Source organism: Aquila chrysaetos, chromosome 13 (genome assembly GCF_900496995.4).
Source record: "Aquila chrysaetos chrysaetos chromosome 13, bAquChr1.4, whole genome shotgun sequence".
NCBI lineage: Eukaryota > Metazoa > Chordata > Aves > Accipitriformes > Accipitridae > Aquila > Aquila chrysaetos.
The window spans coordinates 25,707,714-25,730,110 of NC_044016.1; the positions used below are offsets into that span (position 1 = coordinate 25,707,714).

General features: G+C 37.9%; 1 protein-coding gene across 2 annotated transcripts in view; it reads left to right on the top strand.

Moving 5' to 3' along the window:
* The window catches only part of SMYD3 (SET and MYND domain containing 3), a 433,339-nt gene that overhangs the window by 43,521 nt on the left and 367,421 nt on the right, over window positions 1-22,397 (top strand). The window contains exons 2-4 of one of the 2 annotated variants that reach the window (XM_030036115.2): window positions 9,053-9,116; window positions 17,668-17,775; window positions 18,900-18,957. In XM_030036115.2, coding sequence (XP_029891975.1) covers window positions 9,053-9,116; window positions 17,668-17,775; window positions 18,900-18,957 — 230 coding nt within the window. Of the gene's footprint in view, window positions 1-9,052; window positions 9,117-17,667; window positions 17,776-18,899; window positions 18,958-22,397 lie in introns of those variants that run through there. The other variant, XM_041128496.1, reaches the window with a different exon arrangement.

The window sequence follows — 22,397 nt, forward strand, 5'->3', positions numbered from 1 at the left end:
TGTCTGCCCAAGTTTGTTGCCTGAAATATTTTATTTTTTGTTCAGCACTTTCCAAATGTGTTCCATAGGGAATGAAAGGACTTTCAGGTGTAACTGTTCATATTTGGAAGCAGAAAAGCAAGTAAATAAATATTGCAGGACCTCTAAAAAATGGGTATCCTAAAAATATAAATATGATCAGGAAGGGAAAGGAGCTAAGAAAGAAAAAAGCTGCTGAAGATGTATCTCTCTGAGAGGGTCAGAGGAGTTTATGTTTCACTGAAAATCATAGAGCCATATGATCTAGGAGGTAATACTAGCAGGATGTAAATATTTACAGCAGTATGGTATTTTAGAGTAACAACCGTCTTTTTGTGGAATGTTGACTTACCGGTCAAAGAAAAAAATACTTGGACATACAGCAGATTAATGAACAATGCATTTATCATTTTCATAGGGAAAAGTGAAAGATGGGATGTTTGTTATACTTGGCTTCATTGGATTGTAACCACATGTTCCAGAAATAAGCATTTAAAAATATTGCATGTAGCTTTTTTTACATGTTTCTAAGTTATAGATCTGACCTTTTCATATTGTGAAATATAATCTTAGTCTTCCTCAGTATTTGGCTTTCTTCCTTGATTAAAATCCCAAGGTGGAATGAATGTACTGTGTGACTGAAATTAATCTGTTTAAGCCTGAAATTGCTGGAGGCATGTTGGCGTGCCCACTGCAGGCCTTGATTTGAGGGAAATTGTGTCAAGAGTGGCTTTGCAGGGCAAAAGCAGGTGTAGGAGACAATTTGTAGTAGTTACCTTGTGCTCTGGCAGCCAACTTTTGCTGTGTTTCTGCTTCAGTGCTCTCAGTGGGGGATAGCTGTGAGTTTCATTGGGAGGATAATTACAGTATTTTCACACAACTATCGATTTCTGTTGTGATGGCATTTGTTTTATTCATCGTGCATGTTGATAAAGCGTGCGTGTGTCTATATATATACACACACTGTGTATGTACATATATACACATATATAAATGTAAAAGGCATTTTATTCTAAAGCTAGTCTGTCTTCTAGAACAAAAAGGTACTGTTTTGGGAGATGCTGACTGCTTCTCCTGAACAACATTTTCAGTTAAAGGGCCTGGTACTACTGAAATTACTTGCAAAGTCTTTTCTTGGTTTTCAGTAGAGAGATCTTATATTTCCTTGCATAGGTTAGGATCAGAGGTAAATATTGAATGAAGAAGTAGAATTCAATGGTAAGATTACATTTCTTGCCAGTTTGAGGGCTGTATTTTTAGGTATTTCTTCTTATAAATTCTTTCAGTAATTTTATTGGAAAGCACTGCATCTTAAGCTTTTTGTCAGTTACCAGCTTAATGGAGAGGTGTATAATTCTGTTCTTGGTTGTATCAGAATAAATACTGCACTTCTAGTGGCTCTATTTTCAGAAAATTAATGGGGGGAGGGAGGGGGTTCAGTTTAACCGAAGGAGAATCATCTCTTTGTGGCTCTAGATAACTTTTCAGTTTCAGCAAAGAATCTTGCACCATTCTGTGAGTGTTGGGTATTTTTTTAAAATCCAATCTTTTTCAAAATAGTGCAAAGAAGTTTTTAAAAATAAACATTTTCTTATCAGAATTTAGCAATGCTGCTTTCACTGTATGAACACAGACTACCTTCTACATGGGAGTAAATGAAAATCTACCCTTTGGATATCTTTTTATTGTTTTTCCAGCCTTGATTTTGGGTCCTGCGGCCCCCAAAAGAAGAAAAAGCTAAAAATCCAACATATATTGTCAGAAAAGATGATACTGGAATGAAGAAATGACTGTAGACCATAACAAGGTTTTATTTAGAAATTGTTTTTAAAAATTTTCAGACCAGGTATTCTTCAGAAGAAAAATCAAGATGCAGAAAAAAATCATGGGAGATACCTGACACACAAAACCAGACAAAAAATACCATCCAGAACCTCCTGTCAGCTGAAGTTGTATGACCTAGCATGTCATTACCTATTCAGTGTATATTTTAAAACCAAATAAAGATAATACATATGTAAAAAACAATATTTGTAAATTCTAAACAGAACGGATGCCCATTCCAAGCAGAAGGATCCTCTGTCTCCCCTCATCTATTTGAATTCTGTGTTTTCCTTATAGAATGTATCCAGAAATGTTTCAGGGTGTTAAATTCATGGCTGGGTGTAAAAAGAATTACAGAAAACAGCAGCAAATGTGGGCATTCAGGGCGGCACATGAAACTTCAGAAGCCAAGGCTTAAGTTATGGGAAGTCATCCTGAATAACCTGTATTTTTGTTTGTGTTAGTAGGTGGTGTGCTTGGGAGTACAAATGCCTTAACTAAAGTTTCATCACAGGCCAGGTGCTTTGGTTATTCATGTTTTCTCCTTTTATTCTTTTATTTTTTTATTTTTTTTAACCTGGACAATGCAATGCTACTTCTGTAGTATGTTCAGGAGGTATAAAGCAGATGATTATTATATTTCAAAATAAAGTAGGTGTGTTTTTCTTATATAAAATGTCTTAGTTCTCCCTTGAATAAGAGACTGTGCTCATTGATGGTTAGCTGTAGTTACTATCTTTTAACTCTAAATATTTGTCATTCTTGCTACTTCTCCCAGTGCTGCTGTTGGGTTAGAGATTAATTCATATACTTACTCAACACAACGAAGCGTGCAAATGGAGAATATGGGAGATTTTTGCATGACTTTTAGGGACATAGATTTCAAAGGCTTCTTACCTGTTGTACTCTTGTTTGCCCAGACCCAATGGATTATGTGACACCCAAGAGCAGTGTGCAGAAAATCCCAGCAGCCTTATTTCAGAGACCATGGGGCGCATGGAGGATGGCTTCTCCTCCACCAGCTGATGTGCAATTGTAGAGTGGGTCCAGCACCCTGGCAGGGGAGAAAGGGGGAAGCCCTGAGCCTGCCAAGCTGCCCCAAGTCAGCACCCAGGGCATTGGAGGGGTTGGGAACCCCTGCTGTAGGTATGGCTCACTGGCTGTGGAGGGTTGTTGCTTGCCAAGGGCTTGGATTTGGGATGTTGCAGAGGCATACACCCTGGGGTTGTTGCTGCCTGGCCCTCAGCACCCTTTGTCCTTGTCCCCAGAGCCGTGCCGTGGCTTTTGGTATGCTGAAGATGCTCCCCACCAGCAGTGTCTGGTGCCCATGTGGGTCAGCAGCAGAGTAACAGCTGGAGACCAGCTGTGCTGCTACACTGTGTTATTCTTCTTCTGGGAAAGAGGTGAGGAAAGAAAGTTGTAGTTGCATTTAACATAACCCCTCTGCTCTCAAATCTACCAAATTTAAAATGGCTGTTTGTTATTTGCATCTTTATTATTAGAGGACAGAAGCATATTAATAAAACGATGAATGACATGTTTACTTATTGTAGGTATTGATTGCTTTCACTTTGTGACAGGTCTGAAATGCACACACTTGAGAAAATCCAAGTAGGCTTCATGCACTGGACATGTTCGACTGAATCGCAAAGGTCTAAGAATTTGTTCAGGAAATTAGTTCAACATGACGTATGTCTGAAAGAGCTGCTCTTTTGTTACATGTATTATAGTGCTGGATTATTAACTGAAAAACAGTATCAATGACAAAAATGCAGCAGGGGATTCGTGTGAGATTGCCCTTTTTTCCTGCAAGCTGTGGCAGAAGCAGAAGTGTGAATAAACTGCATAGAAAGGAGTGTTGAGCACAGTCTGGTAATCAAATGTTCTGTTATATGTGACACTTATCTTGTGAGTGGGGCTGAAAGTCAAGTGCCTGCAATCAGCAGAGAAGTGTAGATGCATTTTCATTACAAATTAAGTAGTCTAATTGTATTTGCTTCGGTTTTGTTGTGTTTTTTAAAATTACATTAGGCCCTTTCCTGGCAAACAGAAGTATTTTGTGATGTTTTTAAAAGGGCATGTTTTGTATGTTGTGAGGTGTGGCTCTGATAGGACCTGACAGTCCAGGCAAACCCTCATCAACCTCTTCACTCTGTGATTCAGACTTGGCACATTCTTCTTAGGAGTATAGCTATGCTTTTTCAGGCTGCCTCCTGTGCTGCCACTCATACTTGGGAGAAGCTTCCCATAGACCTGGCTGCCTCGCTGCTCATCGTCAGCCCCTCCTTACAGTGCTCTGGTCTTCTCGTACCTTTAACAAAAAGGAATTTTAAAAAAGCCAAAAGAAAAAAAAGTTATTTTGCTGGGGACGGTGTGTATGCCACTTCCAGTTGAACTGTCTTACTAGTTTTTTCCCTATCTCATAGGTTTTCTTTTGTTTCCTGTCCATATCATCCCCTTGGGACTTCTTCCACCCACCTATATATTCAGGTTTATTTTCTTCCCTTCTCAGTACACATTGGGAGAGCTTATTCTATGAATGGTGTTTGTAGACAATAATGATGAAAAGATTTAGTAATATCCAAATTTCTCAGGGTAAAGATTCTTCACCTGACTGTAACACCACAGTAGAGGACAACTGATGACACCTGCTTAGTTTATTCTTGTGGATTTATTTTAGTACACTCTAAGATCCTCACTTGTGCTTGCTGTTTCATAAAGGGTTGTGGTCATTTGGAAAATCTTGTTGAAGCTGTATTGGAAAATTAATAATGTATTTTCAATTGCTGCATCCTTCTTTCCTTTTCTATTGCAGCAGAAACTTTTTCAGAGATTAAAGTATTACTGAATGCATTAGATCAAATTCTGTGCCTTTTCTCATCCATGAAATTAGTCACATTAGACAAGATGCAGTAGATACCTTGTGAGTAACATGATGCTGTCTCCAGATCATGTTTACAGGTAAAGAGAAATGCATGGGAGTGTTTGACAGTGACTAAAATTGTTTCAGTAAAGCCTATAACATTAATAAAATATCGAGAAGGACATGAATAAACTAGGCAAATTGTCTCACTTTTTAAAATGTTCTAAAATACATGAATGCTGTATATATGAATACGTGAATCTTATTCTTAAATTCTTTATATTCAGATTAAGTGTTTTGGATCATACTGTTTTATGTTTATAAAGTCATGTAGCAAGATTCATAGATGCTATAAATGTAAGGGAATTTTTTTAGTCCAAGGAGGAGGAGAGGATTGGAAGAAAAGACAACAATTTTATCAGTAGCTTTACTATGCAGCTCTCTAACAGGCATTCTACATCTGCTTGTCATTCAGAGAAACCCCAAAAGATGAATGGATAATTCATTCATTATATGGTGCCAGCAGGGAGTCACCTTACTCAAATAATCTGACTGGTAGTCTCAGTTTGGCAAAATTCCAAGTTTTGAGTGATGGTCCTTAGATTTTTGTGTGTGTATGCATTTGTTACTGTAGCATCTTTAACCCTTAGGGACAAAGGATACAAAGGAAATAATCCTGTAAAGTATTGAGACTTCGGAGGGTGCTGAAGGAGTTTGATGCTTTGTGGTGATAGGTCCACAAATTGTTTTACAAAAGAATGAATACATGTTGGTGACTTAACACCAATGATTCCAGTAAATCCTGGCATCTCTTGGAAAAATACCAAGAGGTATACCAAGGCAAGGTATGCTTGCAGTATATTAAGGTTGTTGGATCTAGCCTTCTGATGGAAGAATGGGAAATCTGTAGGAGAGACTCCTCCAATAGTTATGGGCATTCATTCATTTAAATTCTGGCTCCAGAAAGTTATAATTACTCTGCTTTGAGAATCTGTGTTTTACTTGTTGCTGCTGAGACTTTTTGGTACTTAATGTGTATGGAACTAAAGTTGCAAATGCTCTGTTACTGAAGCCCTAACTCATTACTGTGTTTTGATGAATATAATTTATAACAAAAAAGTCTGCCTTCAAAACGGTTTTGCTCAGTCATTCTGCAGTAGAGTGAGCACTTGGTCATTCAGATAATACTCTATAATGGCAAGGAGAAGTTTGATAGAGGCTGCTAGCATGGGTGTAGAATATGGAATGCAAAGGAGGCATCCAGAAACAGAGAGGCTGAAAGCTCCTCCATGACCTCTCTGTGATTCTGTATAGCCATGTAAAACAGACTTGTAAAGAGCAACAGGGACATGCTGCAGAGTGACTGTCTTGAGGGCTGCAGCTGTGTGTGTGGGGAGCTGATCTGCAAACCAAAGCTCTAGGTACTTGGCTTTCTTTTTTTGTTCTAGGTCAGTAGGCAGATTTTTAGTGGTAATGTTGCCTATGGTGTTGTGAATGGTTCACTGGCAGACTCTGAAGATAATAAAGAGGTAGCTGAACAAATTAAAGTTCTTGCAGTGTCTTCTTTCAGTAATTTGAAAGGTTTAGCTTCAGAAAAGTTTTAATCTATCCTGTTAATTATGAAATATCCAGAAAGGAGATGTAGATTTCTTATAAATGATTCTCTTATGTCCTTGATAAAATGTGCTGCTTAGTATTAAAAGATGTGTCAAAACTTGTCTCCGTGGGAAAGAATTTGTATGCGTAGTTTACGAGCATGTATTTATACCTGGACTGCTTCTGATATCCAAACAGCATTTCCGTTTCTTTTTTTGTCTACAGTAATTATTCCACTGGAGTGTATTTCTTCACAAAATTACTCTGATGTGAGCTTCTAGTCTAAAATGAGAAATATGTGCTCCTTTATCATAAGCTGGTTAAAGTTGTGTCATTGCTCAACCTTGAAAGTGAAACAGCTCTCCCCAGCTGGCAAAATGAAGATTTCACACTTGTTTCTAACTCTGAATCATCATCAGGCATTGCACCTTAAAATCAAAAACCTATTGTGCATGTACAAGATTTTAGATTCTGTTTATAGGAATCCAACAGTTGCTAGTTTTTTTCAGTCTCCAGGGCTGGCTTTGCAGGTAGGAAGGTAAAGAAAGCACTAGCAAAACATGTGCTTATATCTGAAATATTTCTAATTTATTTTTCTCCTGGTAGTTAGTAGGAGTGCCTTTAAAATATTGTGCAGCAAAATAGTGATTTTTATGCAGTAGAAACGAAAAGATTGTTACTTGGTTGTAACGATCTGTACGTAATGCTCCTCTTAACCTTTGACCAATGTAGCTATCTAAACTCCCCGAATGCTTATGAGTCCTAAGATAGTGCATAAGCTGTTATTTTTAATAATTCAAACATAGCAATACTTTGATATGTCAGCAAAATACCTTTTCCACTTGTGGGACTTGAAGGAAAGGAGACGTTGGTGTGTGCTAGAGGATGCTCCATGGTATTTCTGGTGTTCTGCCCCTACTCCTGATGGTTTTGGTGTCATGGCTGAAATCAGTGGGCTAAATTCATCATCCAGAAGTTCTAGATTGAAGTTTGTGGGCACGTTGGTGCTGTCATTTTTGGATGTGGCCTTTGGAGAGGGTTCTACCATTTTGAAGTCACCCATAGAAATTAAAATTTGGGGACAACCAAGTGGTGTAAGTAAAAGAAGAAAGAAAGGTCATGTCACAAAGCAGTTGAGCTGGGAATCTGAGTATATAGTATGCAGCCTCCAGGTTACTGACAGCAGTGGAGGAGTTTTCTTTTGGTGTCAGCAGAGACAGAGAATTACACCTTGTTTTAGTCATGTAAGTTGGGAGTGTGAGTGAAAAGAGCACACCTAGTACTGATGTGTAGACACCAGGGATCTTGCAGAGAAAGGTCCTTCATCTGATCATTTAAACTTGCCCTTTCAATTCGAAACGAGCTGTGTTAGGTGCTTAGTTATCTCCCGATTAAATTGGAAGGCTGAATTAATCTGTATAATAAGATTCGAGGCAGCTAAATGTAAAGCACTATAGCAATGCAAAGATTGCATTACTAGAATTGCCTTTTGAGGGGGAAAGTGGCATGACTGACACATACCTTCTTCCTTGCCTTGCAGAATGATGGAGAAGGGGTTACTGAGGAGTAGCTCATGGTGACAGTTTCTTGGGTGAAACTGAGCTGTGTTCAGCTGTGTGCAGCTCATAAGGTAACACTGGCGCCCAGTTAAGTGCCGTGCTTGGTTAAGGTCAGAGGGATGGCCGGGAAGAAGTTTGAGGAGAAGTAATACGGATTATGCCGTCCATACAGTCTAGTTATTGTTATGTCTGTAACTCTCCCACCTTCAGTTTTATCAACAACAACAAAAAGTATATACTGTTTTCCCAGCCTAGTGAATGCCCATAAAGCAGGTAAATAACTTTGCATGTTAAGAAATCAAAGTGAAAACTTCCCAGTGTTACCAGAATAATGTAACATGTTCAGTATTTTCTACAGGAAAATAAGAAGGGAGGGAAGCTTCGAAATCTATGTCTTGTTTCTACTCATCTGAAGTAACTCTCTTTACTTGAACTTATGTATTTGAGGTGTAAGATTTGCTGTGTGTGTACTTTCACATTTAATATTTCCTTAGTGTCTAAAAATTTACAGAACTTCAGTGATGTCTTGTTAACTCATATAACTGTAAACTAAGACAGCATCAGAAAATGGTACTAGAGTCAGGAGGTGCTTTTAACCTTTAGATTGTGATGTATAGCTATGGTAGTTATCCTTCTAGCTTTCACTGGGTTTTTATCCCCTCCCCCACCAATGTATTTTTATTTTGGTCTCACTGTCCACCAGTCAGAAGTATTTTCTTAGAAGAGAAATTTCTGCTGATGTGTCAACTTCAGACTCGGTTATAAAGTTATAATTTGGTGTCACAACTGCAAGTTCACAGCAAGGTCTTTCTTAAGACATTGACGCTTGCTTAAGACAAGACTCAAGACGGATAACAAATAGATTAACTAGCTGTATTGCACAGCTCTAATTATGATGTTACTTACAAAATCAAACCCCTCAGGGTTATAGCTATATGGCAAAAAAAACCCATATTTGATATCTTTACTGCTGATCCAAAGTGGCCCAGAGTTGCCAAGTAAAGGATTGTGAATATAGCTTTGAACGTAACCATGCACAATTTCTTCTTGTGTAACAGTGCATTTTACACTATTCTTGTTTTTCAGATATTTTTCTTGCCTTGGGATATTTGAAAATTGCTAGTTATGCAAGAAGGATAAACAAAGCTCTATTTGTATTTATAACTGGTTTTCTTTTTTTTTTTCTAAACAGGAATGAACATCTGCACAGATGCTCTCAGTGCAAGGTTGCTAAATACTGTGGTAAATCTTGTCAGGTAAGATGAAAAATAGCAGCTATAAAGGGTTGAAGAAAACAGGCATTTGAATACTTCATTTACAGGGTCTCCATGCATTTTGCACATTGTCATACCTCCCCACTGCAATTTCTTATTTGTGGTTATGGACAGAGTGTGTAAACATGCTGCCTTGTTGTATTTGAGTATTTTTATAATTACAAATATAAGATTATAATTAGTGCAATAGACAAAACTAAGCTGAAATGTGTGGTCTTTGGCTGTGTTTGGTTAGAGGGGGAGGAATAATTCTGCAGCTTTGCTGGCTGTAGACTGAAGGCTCTAAGTCAATTTTGCAGTAAAACATTTTGTATTTCAGGAGTAATTTTTATCATGGCAAAGTATATATTCCAGTTTTTTCAGAGGAAGTAAAGGTCAAGAATGTGCAGAGAAGAGGCGGCCTTGGACAAAACTGCATCTCTGAGGAGGTTTTTAAGAAGATGGAGCTAGGCTTTTCACAGTGGTGCATGGCAGGAGGACAAGGGACAACAGGCTTATGCTGAAAGAAGAGAGGTTCACATGGAATATAAGGAAAAATTGTTTCACCCTGAGGACAGCCAAGAGGTGGAACAAGCTGGCCAGGGTGTTGGTGTTATCTGCATGCTTTGCGGATTTCAAGACCCCACTGTATAAAAAGCTCTGAGCTGGGTCTGACCCCAAAGCTGACCATGCGTTGCAACTAGAGATCTCTGTAGAACCCTTCCAACCTGAATTATCCTGTGATTTTATCCTATGAAAGAGTTCTTAAAGGTGTTCAGACTTAAAACCTTAGCTTTTATAATTGGCTTGTATTGTCACTTAAGCATGTGCGCAGAACTTGGCAGGACTTGGTACTGAGTGGACATGCAAGGGTAAATGACTGTGTAAGGTCTAATACAGCAGAGAACCAGGCACCTGAGATTTTAACCATGAGGATGCTTTACAGAACCCTTGAATTTTTAAGTGATTCCTCTTTGATTTGCATTGTGATTTCTGTGGTTTTTGGTTTGGTGTTTGTTTTTTGTTTTGGTCCCCCCCCCCGAATAGAGAAAAATGAAGAAAACCAACTAATGGTTAAAACAGACTGTAGTGGTACTCTGTTAAACATATATGAATTTAACTTTTTAAATTAAGTCCTTGATGTTCAAATGATCTTTTCACATATCATGTGCTTCTATAAACAATTCTGCCTTTATCTGCAGTGTTATCAACATGCCAGAAACCCCTCCTTTTTGGGATTAAAACATATGGAGAGGAAAAAGAGGAAGATATGTCATTTTGATTCATTGTATGGCAAATGTTTGCAATGTACATTAGGTACTTACTGTAGCATCAATAATAATGCCACAGGTAGATTTATTATGGGAGATCATAAGGAAAATATGACTGTGAAGAATATAAAAGACCAGAGTCTTTGCAAGGTAAGTGTTTTAGGGTGGTTTCGGGGATTCCCGAGAAGGTAAACACACACACACTGACTATAAGGGAAAAAGCAAGCATTTTACTAACTACACACATGCGTTACGCTAAGGGTATCTTACAAAGGAAAAAAAAAACCCCAACCTATTAATGTACTGACCCAAGGAGTATGAAGAAGAAGATGAACCCTCCATACATTCCGTATATTCTTGTGCCGTCTTGTGCCGTGAGCTCAGCCCAGCAGTCGGTATGTGCCAGCTTTACGTGGGCGTCCCCATGGAGGCAATGGTGACCTTGCCGTACATCGTCCCACGGCTCTTTGGAAAACCCCGGTATTTTATATATTTGTGGAGGAACAGGTGTTGACACTTGCGGCCAGTGAGTGTCAAAACACGCCTCGGTTGCAATATAGGGAGCTTATGGCACATGCGCCCGCTGGCCAGGTACGCTGCACGTGTCATAGCCATCCCATCTATTGTTGGTTCATGGGCTTTGTACACGTGGCATATTACCATAATCCATCAGTCACGTCTGCTATGCTCTAACCAATAGCCGGACTTTTGCAAGGTAAGCAAAATTATGTGTGGTGCCTTGTATTCCTCCATTATTGCACGTACTACCTCCCCTAACATTGCTCAACCTCCTTATCCCCATGGTCAGCATTTCAAACAATAGGCAATAAACTATCTGTTCCCTGTGCTGACTGTGTTTCTTAGTTATCTACTTCTTACTCAGTGTTCATCCACGGACCAAAATTCCATCTTTTAACCCTTCCGTACACGGTAAGTTTAAAACAAATTATCTGCCAGGAGAGTTATTGGTAAAGCTGCTACTGGCAAGTCTCTAATGTGAAATGAGACTCTGCTGGCACTGACCTGCACAAGCAAGTCTGCAATATATAATGCAATACCCTGTTCCAGTTTAGGTGTAGTAGCAATGAAGGTAGGAAATGGGGCTTCCTCCTTGGGGAAAACAATTATGTGAATGTGCTTCAGGTATTCACACTGGATAACCTGAAGCCATCTTGGGTATCTGCTTTGTGCTTCCAGCTCTAGGGTTCATGTGATGGAAGTCATCTACAGTTGTAGGTATTGATTTCAGCGAGACAGGCTACTGCTGCTAAAGGTAATCTGCACTTAAAATGCTGTGTATTTACTGTTACATAATATCTTGAACTGTTAATATCAATAAATATTGAATTATTATATAATATTCTGTGATATTAGGTAGCAATTGAGAATAACTGAAAAAATGTTATTTTCTAGTCAAAACAGCGAATTTTTTGGGATAGGCGACTCAGGGCAGATGATCCAGATAAAACTGAGACCAGCCAGATCTGTTTGCTTTTGAGGACTGTCCTCTAATTCTTATTTCTTTTGATAAGCTAGCTAAACTACTGTGCAGCTGTGGTTTTATAGCAGCTGTTAGCAAAGCTCTCCTTGGCCAAGCCGAAGGCTTTGTGCTCTACTTTATCCTCTGTAGCTTTAGTGCAATTCATTAATATGTGCACTTCTAATTAAACTAATTGCTGAACAAAATAAAACAGCAGGGTACTGAATGAAATTGCAGTCTGAACATTTAAAAAAGTGAATATTGGCAGAACAGGACTATTTTAGTTTTATAAATACAGATAACTTTGAAATGCAAGTTGTGTGGTTGGATTTACAATTTATACTTAGTTGCAGAATGATTTGATTTTTTTTTGATGTGTGTTAAATGAATCCTACAACTCAAAACACTTAGCTTAGGCTTAAAAACTGTCAGTTTTCTGGAGTTTTCTGGTTAATACATTAAATGAAATCAGAATTAATGTAAAAATCTGACTTAAAAAAAAGAGATTAATCTGAGTAGCTGAACTAGGTTTACGATAAAGGTGGACTTTGTGAAGGAAACTTCAAAGTAAATGCAGTAGGGGATTTCTATGTTAGGATATGCCAAAATGAGCCATTTTAAAATCTGAAAGTACCTTGTAAAAATCTTCATTTGATTTATAATGTCAGGTGGTTTAGAAAAATTGTCTTTGGGCTAACCTGTAGGAGAAGAAATAGTCTTTTAAAAGATGTTTCCCTTTTTGGAACTTAATATGAGAATTATTATCCTTTAAGGAGATCTGTGGGCAGAGACAGGAATCCTCAACAAAACTACATAGGAATTAGAATTTCCAGTTTGTAGAAATCTCCATAATGTCAATATTGAAAATTTCAAGTGAGTTGTGCCAAATTTCAAAATTCTGCCCCCCCCCACGCCATTTGAAGCAGTTTGCTTTCACTTTTACCACTTTAATTTGCTTCAAAAAATATTAGAAATGTGGGACTGGAAGTTAACACAAGAGATCCTTTGGGCTGACCTTTTTCAACTGAATTCTGATTTCAGGATTAAGTATATGTAGACCTTTTGCTTTTAAATGCTTTTTTCAGTTGGACCGCATTGACTTTTGCCCCTCTGACAATTCTCTGTGTAGCCCCTTTCCTACTTCTTGATGCCTAATTTCCTGGAGCTGCCTTCTAGCAGTGTTATGTTGGCTGGGTGTCCCTCCAAACATAGAGTTACCACATCTGCTGCTCCTCATAATCACTGCTGTGATCTCCCCTGGCAATGTTTATTAATTTGGTGCATCCCATAGACTGGGGACCAGTGATATAGATGATAATCCCTGAAAAATGGGAGAGTCATTTCAGGCAAAATTCAGAATGTGCCATTATCAAACATTATTGAAAAGGCTTCATTTAAAAAAAACCCAAAAAACAAAAAACAAAAACCAACAAAACTCAGACACATTTTGTAAAAATTTCAATGATCCTTTGGAAATTACAAATTAGGTCTTTTTAACAAATTAAAAACTTCCAATGGAAAAATATTGCACTTTGAATTTTTTTTTTTTTTATGAGCTCTAGTCTTTAACTGCTTTTCAGTAGCATGTTAATCTGCAGGAAGCATTCATTTTTTGATCCTGCTTAGGAGACAAGGGAAACCTTCGTTTCATAAACATTGGTTTAGGATGTTGGAAGACAGGGATAGTATATGTCTGTGCAAGAATGGATGCACGTTGGCAAAACAGCTCAGCTGAAAATATGCAAGACCTCGCAGGCAGATGTGAGGGGTCTTTGCCCATGCCCTGAGTCAGCCTGGGTTGTCCAGTGAAACCCAGTGATGCATTGGTGTTGCTGTGGTGCTGGCTTGAGGGGGGCAGACTCTCAATCTGCCACCAGTAAACAGCTATATGCTGCACTATCTCCCAAGCTGTATAGGTGCTGACCCTTTCCACTTCAGTAAAGCCTGACGAATTGCACTGGGGATACATTGAGCTTGAATGAGAGACAATGATTTGGGAGGAGGTAAAAGGAGGGATATCCTTTCTGAGTTACTAAGTGTAGTGAAGCCCAGAGGAGGAGGGATGAGTACTGCCCTGCACTGTTTACTTGTCTGTTTTTGCCTCCTTCTGATAGCATTAATTTCTAATAGGGGGAAAAAAAAAAATCTGTTGCAAAATTGGAAGACCTTGCGTGGCGGGAAGGGAGAAGGGTTGTACCAGGTGGCCGTACCTCTGCACTATAGTATTTATACTCATGCTGGATATGGGATATAAAAACCTTGACTGAAAGCCAGGGTATGCAGAGTTAAGAAAACCTCCCACGGAGAACTGTGGGACTAATATATGCCCACCAATAGGTATTGTTTAGAGATTGACTTTAAAAGTAGGTCTCTCCAGGGTCACAAATCTTCATAGTTTCATATTGTTCTGTAACTTGTATCCTTGTTGTCTTGGTAGTGAGAAGAAATATTGTTGATTTTCATTGTATTTAATGCATTTGGAGCTTTTCCCCCTCTCCATGGCCAGTTGGGGGGAAGTAAATGGCAGTCCCCGTTCCAGCGCTCCTTCTGCAGAGTCATCAGATTAATTCCTTTTTGACATCAGTTTCAGCTGAAGCGCTGTTTTGCAGAAGGTGTGTGTCTGAACTGTTCTCACGTGGGAATGCATCTCAAAGAAATGTGGCATATGATGCTGTGTGGTACTGCATATTTCATCTCATTAGGGCTTTACTGGTTGGGTAAGCTATTAATCATTTTGATGTCACCTCTAGCATGTTTAAAATTCTGTGCAACATTTATGTAGGGAAAAAAATTTGACATATAAAGGCTTACTCCAAAGAACAATTTTAGTTTAAGTGGGATAAAAATGCCAATATAATTATATTACACAGAATGATGTCTGGACATTTACAAGCATGACCTTGTTTCTTCTAGACAAGAATAATTCTATTCAGCACTAGATACTTAGCTTTTATTTGTCAGACAGCATGTGACATTAACTGTATTTGGATTAATGCCTTATTGGTGTCATTTTTTCCCCTTGTAGAGTTATGGGTAAAGGAAATGAAATCACAAATCTCCCATGTATCTGAAAGAAATAAAAAGTCCAATTTATTTATTATGTGTAAGCCAAAGGAAAAAAAAAAAAAACCCAAACCTGAATGAAGTAGAATAAATGCTACTGGTGCTGAAATCTAGTTACCTGAAACAATTCCCCCACTTAAATGCATCTTAAGAAAAAATTGTTTGATAGCCTTTGTAATCTTTATAACTAGCATGTCAGCATCTACAGGTGTGATGTACACTTGCACATATCACTGCCATTCCCTCCTTTTTTTTTTATTGCTGAACATCTAATTTCTTTATATTAGACATTTTATCATTTTCTGTGTGGCAGTTACCTAACAGAAGCTGTTTTTCTGAGTTCTTTTTTTTTTTTTTCCTTACTGCCTATCTATGAGAATGTCACCTTCAGAAGCCCTTGGTTATTCTGAGTTCTTGTCATTGTAGCAATTTTTTGTTGTGCCCTGTTGTTTCAGTTTGCTCTTTAAAAGTATTTGAAACAGCTGGGTGACTTCAGACATATACTGTGAATATGTAAATAAAATGTGTAAATATGTACTATGTTAATGAGATGGGCTTGGAGTTTTTTTTTAATTACAAACAGAATTTTCAGCTTGTAAAGACAGAAGGCAAAAAAAAGAAAGGTTATCAGAAATTTACTGTCTCTTTCAACATGTTTCTTTAGCTGAAGACTCATTCTTGTTGCTCTTCCACACTGATTTGGGGGGGACAAGGAAGGGGGTGGGAAGACATATTTCAATATATAGCAGCTTTCCCTCACCTTCATCCTGTCTCGTCTCTGCTGTGGAGGTGTTAGTCTTTGTCTGCTACTCTAATAAAAGTGGCCCATGAAACAAAAATTGCAGGTTCAGGTAGTACTTGCAACTAGAATATTTTTGGTTCCATCTTCTATTTTGGTAAATTTTGGTTACAGCGACCATTCCTGGTCTGAATTGTGAAAATATCATCACCAGTCCTTCCAGCCATGGGCATTAATGCCTCATCCACTCAGGGATCTTTGAGGATAGTTTTTGCACCATGAAAAACTTGACCATTGCTTTAGAGCAGCTGCATTTTGGTGAAGGGGATAGACTCTGAAGGCCTCTGATTGCTAAGTGAACGCTTGCTTAGGCTGTTGTGTGTGTTGGCAGAATTAAGATAGTAGAGGAAATTTTAGCATCCCTTCAAGTTCTCTCCAATCTTGTGAAGTATGCAGCTCCATCTCTCTTTGCCACAATGAAATGAGAATAAGAGCCCATTTATTTATCTAATAAAAATTTCAGCTAGCTGGAATGGTGATACCAATTTGAACGAAGCTGATGATGCTATTTATAGCATGTTGTATAACAGTAAAGAAAATGGTTTTTATAGCAGGAACATGGGACAAAAAATGGTTTCTGTGCATTTCTATCTTTACATTCTATTGTTCTATCTTTACATGTTCCTTTTGTGCATTAAAGGCGTCAGATACAATGTTCAGAAACATATGGTATGAACTATATTGTCAGACAGTAGCATGAAGCAGACTGAAGTAAGGTTTGTATTGGCAAGGAACTGGAATGGGAACTTGACCATACAGTTTTTTGTTTGTGTTTCTCTTAGGTTTTCTTAAAGGTAAAGTTAAATTCTGGGGTAGCATGATAGTGATACTGTTTTGTCCTGAACCTGCACTGCTGTAGATCCAGTGTCCATAGTATCAGTTACAAATTAATAGCATTAGGGGAGGGAATGGCGTGATGGGGTTGGTTTGAGTGGATAACCCAGCCTGTACCTTTCCACAACACTCACCTTATAGCTGCAGTCTTAGACTATGCTGGTAAAGTGTGTGTGTTGTGGTTTAACCCCAGCCAGCAACTAAGCACCACGCAGCCGCTCACTCACTTCCCTCACACCCAGTGGGATGGGGATCGGGGAAGAAAAAGTGAAACTCGTGGGTTGAGATAAGACGAGTTTAATAGAACAGAAAGGAAGAAACTAATAGTGATAACAATATTAAAATGACAATAATAATAATAAAAGGATTGGAATATACAAAACAAGTGATGCACGATGCGATTGCTCACCACTCGCTGATCGATGCCCAGTTAATTCCCGAGCAGAAATTCCCCCCTGCCCCCAGCTCAACTCCCCCCAGTTTATATAAGGGGCATGACATCACATAGTATGGAATATTCCTTTGGCCAGTTTGGGTCAGCTGTCCTGGCTGTGTCCCCTCCCAACTTCTTGTGCCCCTCCAGCCTTCTTGCTGGCTGGGCATGAGAAGCTGAAAAACCCTTGACTTAGTCTAAACATTACTTGGCAACAACTGAAAACATCAGTGTGTTATCAACATTCTTCTCATACTGAATCCAAAACATAGCACTATACCAGCTACTAGAAAGAAAATCAGCTCTCTCCCAGCCAAAAGCAGGACAGCATGTGCTGCTGTTTCTTTGACAGTCAGCATCCGAGGTTGCCCGTGTTGGAGGCTGACAGAGTCAGTGGACATCAGTACCCAAGGAAAGTCCCCTTCCTGGTCCTTTGGAGCTGACTTTCAGCTCTGCAGTCGTTCCTCCCAGCTCAGCTCAGTAGCTGTGATGCTGTTGTGGTTCTGGATACCCAGTGCCAGCCCATGGCGAGGCTGAGCATGTTTGCTTGTGTGCATATATAAATAACCATATGTATAAAATATTTGTGTGTATATATATTAAAAAAGTGATATATGTTATGTAAAATAACATGCAGTTTTTTCTTTCCTTTCCTTTTTAAAAAATCCTAATAGAAAGAAGCTTGGCTGGACCACAAGCAGGAATGCAGGTGTCTTAAGAGCGTGGAGCCTAATTTTCCTCCAGACTCTGTCAGACTTGCTGGCAGGATTGTTTTTAAACTAGTAAGTGACATTCATTTAGATTTATTCAATGTAGCAGACTCAGATAAATACTTTTTCACTCTACATTTTTAATGTAATTAACAGCTAGAAAGCTGAAGTGACTGGAATTGCTGAACAAAATTGGACTGCATATTGCATTACAAGATTACTGATTAATTTGCAGAAATGCTGAAAGGATCAAGAGATACTAAAATGGACATAATTAAGCTCAAGGGACCTGTTTATCAACTTTCTCTTCCTATGACTATAGGGTAGCATTCTAAACTTATTTCTGCATAGAGGGAAAGCACAGAGGGACACTGTTTCTTCTTCGATGCTTCTGAAGTTATTGGTGCTTTTCCACTAACTTCACTGGGAACCTCATTCAGCCTTATTTGGATGAGTGGTAAGGACAGAAACACTGTTAGCTAGCCCTTCCTTTGGAGGGCACAATGCCATGCTTTCAATGTTGGGTTCTCTTAATCTCAATTACTCTCTTTTTTTTTTTTTCTTTTTCTTTTTTTCCTAAACTGTCTTGGAAGTCCTGGGTGTTTGACATTCCCACAGTTTGATTAATTTATGCAGACTAAATTTTCTGTTAGGTTAAGCAGCTTATGACTGTGTGGGATTGTAAATCAAAAAGGATTTGCCCATTTTTTTGCTGACCCTGCCATGATGCTGTTTGTCTTGGATAAAAACATGTGCATTTGTTGTGGTCTGAGGTGATAAAATATGATTTAATATCTTAATTTATACATTGTTGGGAAGAGTGTGTGTATGATTGTTTTTAAAGGGCAAATATGTACCTAGGTATACTGTGCATTAATTATAGTCACATGAAATCTGAGACTGCTAACTTCATAAATTGCTTTCAATTATAGTGTGAAGGGCCAAAGTAAATTACTAAGGTTAAGCTGCCAAAGTAAAAAAAAAAAAAAAAAAAATTAGTAGAAAGTGTTAAACACCAAGAAAAATTAATATTTTTATGATAGTTTATAGAAAGTACGGCATGACCAGGTTTATGTTGATGCTGTTAGCCTTACCTAATTATCTTATAGGCATATCACATTGAATAATCAATCTTTTAGAGTGTTTTCAAGATAAAGTGTGCTATGTAAGTGATAATTATCTGTTTTTCTCTGCAGCTTAGACAATCAGTATGCCTTTCTGAGAGACTCTACTCTTTTTCCGATCTTCAGTCAAGTAAGTAATTGCCAACCATATTGCAGAAAATGCTTCCAAGTTCTGCTTTACAGAATGGCCATCTAATTTTCTTGCAGCTTGCCTTTTGAAGGTCTGCTCTGTAGAATAACAGAATCAAAGACAAAACTTGCTAAACCTCTGTGGGGAAGAACAGTTTTTTCAAAGATCAAGTAAAAAACATGTGTGTCTTTTTCAAGCAAAACTTCCACCTAATTTTTTTGGTTTTAATATTTTTTCTCATTTTACAGTGTACATCTTGCCTTTTCAGTTTTTAATTTACCCAATATCTGCCTTATTACATACAGTGCCAATATTTTTATATACATATACAAAAATACATGTATTTTTACACTGAGTTTTTACTTTTTTAATATTTATGTGCTATTGCATAAAGCTTCAAAAAAACTTCCAGAAAAAGGAAAGAAGCTTGAAATTTACAAGGGATATGTGTATGTCTGCCTTCTACATGACTTTTCAATGGAGAAAAAAAGATAAATTTGTGCAGATATTATTTTTGTGGTTTCACAAGTTTCAAATGCTTGGGTGGGAAAGGATGCTCGTTATAATCTCTCAGCAGAGCTAATGTTGAAATAGAAAACTTTTTTTTCCAGATTTTGTGGTAGCTTAAAGGTTAAAGACTTACAAGGGAAGAAATACATCCTTAGTTCATTCTTACATCTTGCTTGAAGGGATTTTCTAGAGAGTAATGTGAATATTTTGATTACCTCAGCATTTTTTTAGTGTTATTTAGAGATTTGGCTGTAAACCAGCTTGATCTATTGATATAGTTAGGTAGAAATAAAACCACATAAACATAAAAAAATACAATAACTAGTATTATGTTTTACTTGTGTACATCCTGACATTCTGCCACCTTCTCCCAAACTGCATGGGCAAAAGACCTTAATAAGGCAACAAATTAAAAGGGATAGAGGGAATGCATTTCAATAATTTAAAACATCAGGATTTTCTGCCACGGATATTCTCAAATGGTGTAACAAAAGTTTATGGGGACTTAGATGAATATCTGAATTAAGAGCAGCATTTCCAGATGCTTCAAATGAAGTTAAAATGATGAAGACTATGGACTTCTATGCTTCGTGGCACTGCTGGGATCCGGAGAAAAAAATTCTTCACGGTGCTCTATTGTACCAATGGCTGGTTGCACAGTGGCACAGTAGGAACTGGAGGGAAGGGAAGACTTTCCCATTACAAATTAAATATTGATCACTTGTACAGCAATTTTCTCTAGTGTAGGCCAAGATTTTTATGTAACTGAATTTCATACAAACTGCGGTTTCTCAGTACCCTTCAGGAGATGATCTCAGCTTCCTTTAACTTGGCTGGAGACGAGGGGAATAGTGTGATAAGCTGTCTGGAAAGAAGCTTGGTATTGAACAGACCTGAGCTGGAATGGATAAATGGTACAAAAATCTGTAAAATGGCTGGAAGCTTCTACTAAAATTCTCATTCTGAAGGAAATGCTGATATGGCCTGTGATACAGGTGGGATGACTGTCCTCTCACTGATACAGAAACAGCTGGTCCATAGCAAGTTAGTTTAGGAGGAAGCACGTGAGAGATCCACATCTACTGTTCCATCTGTGTTTACTCTAAGAGCTTTAATAACAATTCCTGTGTAATCCTAAATCCAAAGTGCAAGGTGTTCAGGACTCTAGACATTAACCGACATTAATACTTGATAGAATGCAGTACAAATGGCTTATGACACTTGCATAATCTTATGTGAAGGTTTTGACTAACTCTTTCCTTTTGCTCTTTTCAGAGCTTCCTTGCTAGAGTGAATAGATGGTCTCTATGGTTTTGCAGTTAGGATAGTCCAAAAGAGTGTTTTGGGATAGTGTGACAACTTGTAGTAGCTGTGATGCTTTTTGCTGCCTCTATATCATCAAAAAGCTACTGCTATTTCATAACATTTTTCCCATTTACTGCACAATTTACAGATGGTGTTGATAAAGATTTACTTTGGTACTTGGTAGAATCCATAGGAGAGTCAGAAAAGCATTTTCATCAGAAGTCTAAGTATATAGGGGAAAAGATTTCATTGGAGGGAATCACATGAACTAGAAATACAGGTTGTGATCTTCTGTAGCAAAAAACTTCTCAGGAAGCATCTGTGTAATAGAACATGGTGTTTCAACACTAATCAGAAATATGACAGATAGAATTCTAATTAATACTCTTTTTTTTCCTTTCTTTTTTTCTTTTCTTTTTTTTTTCCGGAAGTCCAAAATACTTGAAAATTGTTATTGTCACTATGCTGTGTCAGTGTCCTTTTACGCTATTCCTTTTCAATGTTACTTTATACGGTTGGGTGATTTTCAGTGTGTGTGACTTATATAAACTGAATAAAAACATATAAAGTTTTATACACTTATCAAATAATTATCTGAAAAAATATGTAATACATATACTAAAAAAAATCCCCCAAACATGTAGAGGCATCTAGCCCTTTATAAAGTTCTATTCCCAGCTCCATAGTTCCTTCAAATTCATTGTGTACCCTGAAACTCAGGTTAAGTAGGAGCGGTGTCTGTGTGCATTGTTACTTTTGCTAGTTCTCATTTATTTTAACACAATTCCTTACTTACGTGGTTCTACAGGTTCACTATCTGTTATGATCATTCAGAAATCAACTTTGCTTTCACTTACCAAGATTCAGTGTGCAGAAAAGAGTTTGTGTGCTGTACTATGGGCAGAATTTTTGCTACTTTACTTGTATCAGTATCAGAGCTGCATAATTAAATCCTACGCCTTATTTAGAAAACTTTCCACAGGGGTTTTATAGCATTTTCTCTCCCACACCAGGGTTCTTACACAATTGAAAAAAGTTTCTTAAAAACACAAAATGAAAACATTCACAACCTTTGTTTCACTTTGCTTTTGGCCTTGGCTTCTTGATATGCTGTGAAAACCAGGTCTTGATCATTTGCCGTTGAAGATCCCGTGGGACTTTTTGCTGGGTTCATTAGCTCTGATGTCCTGGATAGATTCTAGTGTGGATAATTGCATTCTGCTCCCATCTCTGCCAATTCTCCCTGAAGTTCCAGTTGGATTCGATATTCTTGTTCACATCTGTCCTAAACTGCAGTGTCCATTTATGCCATGCTGCTTGCATGATTCCTCTTCTCCATTCTAGAGGTGTTTATTTGCTAATAGTGAAGCATATCATGCCTTCCTCTCTTTGTCATAATGCATTTTGTAATGTACATCAGGTAAAGACGAATGACACAATGTCTTGAAAAATTACATTTGAAGGAAAAAGCATCTTTAGTTTCAAAGGAGTATTATACAAGAAATGCAAGTGTATGTTTATGGGTTTTTTATTTTTTTAAACTTGAGTTTTCCAATCATCTAGAAGTTTGCTGCTTTTCTTGAAGACACAGTCCTCATAGATATGATACTTTTCTATACCAGAGA